The 2,618-nt window shown below is 46.1% G+C and overlaps 1 protein-coding gene across 1 annotated transcript in view; it reads right to left on the bottom strand.

Annotated features, from left to right (window-relative positions):
* The window catches only part of NEK10 (NIMA related kinase 10), a 232,817-nt gene that overhangs the window by 188,440 nt on the left and 41,759 nt on the right, over positions 1-2,618 (bottom strand). Inside the window, exon 10 of the mRNA XM_030887662.2 lies at positions 2,317-2,541. Within this exon, the coding sequence (XP_030743522.1) occupies positions 2,317-2,541 (225 nt within the window). The remainder of the gene's footprint in view (positions 1-2,316; positions 2,542-2,618) is intronic.

Below are 2,618 nucleotides of genomic sequence, written 5' to 3'. Positions count from 1 at the left end.
TCATCTCCACGTTCATCTCATTTCATCTACTGTGCTCTTTTTAATGTCTTTGCCTGAAGGAAGCATTTGTTTTTCTGTTTACTTGGTGCAACCTCTTCCGCAGAACAGCCTGCATCTGCTTCTGTCTACATGGCTCCCTGCTGCCTGACAGACCTACCCTACCCTATTCTTTCACTCACTCCCTTTCCTTTTGTGGCCAGCAGCTCCATCTGGAACCATGCGTGGCCAACCACAGTGTCGATGGGGGCTCCCTAGCCTTCCTCTCCTGTTATCAGAGCCAACCTGTTGTCCTTTCTTCCATAATCATGGGGATGGAATTGGAGCTGAGCCTAGGGGATGTCACAACGTTTGGTTTTATATGAAAGTTCAAATTCTGGGGACCGCTCCATCCCCATCAAGAGTGTGCAGCCCCTCAGAAACTGCTGTGCATTGGGGGTTACAGGTGAATGGGCAGGAACAGGGTTCCTGAGCACTAGCCTGCAACCGTCCCTGTTCATATTCAAGATACTAGACAACCACTTCCAAACCCGATCCCAACCCCATGAAGCCCTGCCAGAGGCAGGCACAAGCTTGGAAAGAATACTGTTTGTCCAGCGGGGGTAATAAGTGCTTCCAGAGCATGGAGACCTGTTTCCCATGGAACAAGAGTTGACACACAGCATCTTCCGAAGGATGAGCTTTCCATCCTTGTAATGTAGAGAGACGCTGGAAAATGACCCAGGAGACTACAGAGAAACCTTTTCTATCAAAGGTCGTTATGGCTTGAGCAAAAAAGAAAAGGTGGTATCCTGTGTCAAACTCAATTTGGGGGTGGGGTGGGGTGGGGCGGGGCGGGGGAGTAGGTTACGTCTTTGAAGTACTGTTTAGCTATTGTGGAATTTTTGTTCATTTTATTACTAAGAGAGCGGAAGCTCTTTGTGAGAGCAACCCACAGCTGTTGTAAGAGCTATGCATAACTAATACTAAAAACAGCCCCTTCAACATTCTATAAAACCAATCCCCCACACACACACACACAAAAATCCAAAACCTATAAACCCAACTGAGCCTTTTAAATTATAAGTTACAAGAGAGTAACTTAAGGTAACACAATACTAATGAAAGATGTATACTTCAAAGGATATCAGATATTAATATTACATTCCTAAAGGCAAACAGATTATCATCAGCCCATAATTTTTTTTCTTTTTTACATAATAACAGAAATCACCAACAAGATGACTGTTCATGTCTCTACAGCCATTCTTATGCTTTGGAACATTTCCTCAGAGAAAGTGCACTTGGTAATACATAATTCCACAATATCCCTAGGGGCATGACAAGTACCAAGGCTGAATAAAATTGATTTGATAATATCTAGCCAGATTCAAATTGATAAGCCACTCTGCTCTTATTAGAGCGAGCTTCAATTCTGTACTGCGGATCACACTACAGACGGGCCTTCCAAGAGGACATACTGCGCTCAACTCTGAGTCCGTCCTCAGGAGGCAGGAATTGCGCTTTATAATAACATTAGGTAACAAGACTTTCCCAAGGATGGTGCCAAAAGATATTCTTATTCAGCTACTCCAATATACCGGCATCCAATGCACAAAATACAAGAACTGAAGGGTAACACACTTCAAGGGAATTTCCATTTGCAACTGTTTTAATAAACATCCCTTCTCCAAATCCCTGGCTTTAGATTTCATGGGAATTCCGCGTTTGGAAGGGAGCTCATAATACCAACCCTAGAGGACTGCAGTGACGATTAGAGAGAAGAGTAACACCACTGGCCTGCAGCCAGCAGCATGGTAACCACTTGATTAGTGGGGTTTCCCTCATTTTACATAGGACTATACCTCTGTTTCTCTCATGGGGGCTTTTCTTTCTCTTGGTGGGTAAAGTTTCTACACACACACACACACACACAGACATTTTAGAGACTGTCAGTCATCGTTGCACTTGTTGGCAACACAAAACATGTATGCTGAGTCGCAGAAAGGTATAAAGACAAGCGTTTTCTTTGGGGTCCTCAACTTCTGTCCAGCCTGCATTTGCAGCCTGGTGACTCACGATGTGCCTGCAATGGACTGCAGACTGGGGAAGCAAAGCTAAAAATACCACAGTTCCCAAGAAATGTCAAAGACTAATGCCCCTGACATTGACTGAGAGCATGTCTGTGATCATGAAAGTGACTCTGAGAAACGTAAACAACCAGAGAAACCTCAGAGCAGGAGGAAGCAGGCAGAGCGTGGACCAGTCTGCCATCCTGGCCTACAGGTCCCCAGCCTTCCGTAACTAGGACCCGGGGGACACATGCCCTCCGCGACTCACCCTTGTAAAATATGAAGGATCTGCTTGATGCCTCCCCAGATGCGAATTTCCACACTGGTCTCAGGGTCCTCACACACCTGAACCAGAATCCAGACGACACTCCAAAGTAGCTTCAGGTGTTCGGAGTGGAGCAGACTGAGGAGGATGGGTATCCCCTCATAGAGCTTCAGCTGCTCCTTCACCTGGGGTTCGGCACACAGCAGACGCAGTAACTCGGCGGTCAGTCTGGAATCGGGTGGGGAGGGGTGATTCGAATCACAGCAAACACAGGCTGTTGACCATACATTAGGCTACAGTTATCG

This window comes from Echinops telfairi, unplaced genomic scaffold (assembly GCF_000313985.2).
Source record: "Echinops telfairi isolate 266 unplaced genomic scaffold, ASM31398v2 ScPeMD7_7420;HRSCAF=8458, whole genome shotgun sequence".
Lineage (NCBI taxonomy): Eukaryota > Metazoa > Chordata > Mammalia > Afrosoricida > Tenrecidae > Echinops > Echinops telfairi.
This window is presented reverse-complemented; position numbering and strand designations above follow the sequence as displayed.